General features: G+C 54.7%; 1 protein-coding gene across 1 annotated transcript; it reads left to right on the forward strand.

Annotated features, from left to right (window-relative positions):
* Nucleotides 1-572: 572 nt before the first annotated feature.
* On the forward strand, nucleotides 573-1424 carry LOC107123692 (uncharacterized protein K02A2.6-like; the record flags this gene model as incomplete). The annotated part of the gene is made up of 2 exons (XM_015426994.1): nucleotides 573-1276; nucleotides 1379-1424. Coding segments are annotated over 2 exons (750 nt in total), but the record flags the coding sequence as incomplete, so codon positions are not given.
* Nucleotides 1425-1825: the final 401 nt, after the last annotated feature.

The following is a 1825-nucleotide window of genomic DNA, read 5'->3' on the forward strand; positions in this document are numbered from 1 at the left end:
CAAAATGGAAGTGGGGGCAGGCCGAGGAAAAGGCTTTTGTGGGAGTCAAGGAGCTGCTGACATCTAATGCCGTACTCACGCATTATGATGAACACAAGCTCCTGGTGTTAGCTGCTGACGCTTCACCTTTTGGAGTAGGCGCAGTTTTAAGCCATCTGATGCCTGATGGGAGCGAAGCGCCTATCGCTTTTTATTCTAGATCACTATCTGCGGCAGAGCGGAACTATGCCCAGATAGACAAGGAGGGTCTGGCGTTGGTAGCGGCTGTCAAAAAGTTCCATGATTTTATTTTTGGCAGACGATTTTTGCTGGTCACTGACCACAAGCCGCTACTGGGGATTTTTGCGCCCGATAAGCAATTGCCAAACATCATGTCCCCACGCATGCTTAGATGGGCGATATTTTTGCAGGCTTATGATTTTGACTTAGAGCACCGGCCTGGGAAAGCGATTGGGCATGCGGATGCCCTCAGCCGGTGCCCGGTGCCGGACATTGGCGCAGACCCTGCCCCCGCCTGTGAGGTCTTGGCAATTGAGGAGCTTCCTCGACCCCCGGTATCATCCAGGGACATTGCAGCACACACGGCCAAGGATAGCGTGCTGTCCCGAGTATTAAACTGGGTTTGGAGGGGGTGGCCGGTTGGAAGCGTTGAACCGGAGTTCGGCCCTTACAAAAGCCGTCAAAATGAACTATCCATTTCTAAGGGCTGTGTATTATGGGGGAACAGGGTGGTGGTTCCTGACAAACTCAGGACGAGAGTGTTAGAGTCGCTGCACGAGGGTCACCCCGGTATGGTACACACCAAAGCGTTGGCCAGAGGGTATGTCTGGTGGCCGGGGCTGGACAAAGAGATCGAAGAATGGGTACGAGGGTGTCCCAAATGCCAGCAAGTCAGACCCGATCCCCCACAAGCTACACCCCAAGGCTGGGAGTCATCTGGTAAACCCTGGGCCAGATTGCATATAGATTTTGCTGGCCCTCTCCAAGGGCAAATGTTCCTAATTGTGGTGGACGCTATGTCCAAATGGCTGGAGGTCGTGCATATGAAATCGACCACATCACTTGCTGTGATCCATGCGCTCCGCCGACTTTTTGCCACCCACGGGTTGCCTGACGTCATCGTCAGTGACAACGGGCCTCAATTTGTGTCTGAGGAATTTAGGCTCTTCCTCACGAGTAATGGCATACGCCAAATGACTTCGGCCCCTTTCCATCCGGCATCTAATGGCCAAGCCGAACGGATGGTCAGGACGGCCAAAGAGGCCCTGGGTAAAATGGACGAAGGGGACTGGAGCCAGAGGCTGGGCTCCTTTCTTTTGCTGCAGCACACCACCCCCTGTAGTGCTACAGGCCGTAGTCCGGCCGAATTGTTAATGGGGCGGAGACTCACGACCCGTTTGAACCGAATGCACCCAGACCTCACTGAAGAGCAATCCGAGCGTACCACGGCGCAACCGAAGGTGCGCATGTTTGAAAAAGGGGACAAGGTTTTCGCACGAAATTATGCAAACGGGCACTTATGGCTTCCTGGGGTTATATCCGACTCTGTGGGTACTCGAATGTATGTGGTGCAGTTAGCTGACGGTCGAATATGGCGGCGCCACATAGATCAGTTAAGGAGACGTTGGGCTAGGGACAGCGCTGACTCTCCGACGGCTGAATCCCCTGATGTCGAGTGGACACCCCCAGAGCAGGCGGTGAGTACCGAAAGGCCCGGTACTGTCCCCGAGTCAGGGCAGAACCCTGTGTGCGGGGCTGAAATCCCAGTCGAGTCTGTGCCTGATCCAGGCTGTAGTGAACCCCACTCTGACCCACAACCTTGTCT

The sequence above is a fragment of the Gekko japonicus genome, unplaced genomic scaffold (assembly GCF_001447785.1).
Source record: "Gekko japonicus isolate JY-2015 unplaced genomic scaffold, Gekko_japonicus_V1.1 scaffold312, whole genome shotgun sequence".
Lineage (NCBI taxonomy): Eukaryota > Metazoa > Chordata > Lepidosauria > Squamata > Gekkonidae > Gekko > Gekko japonicus.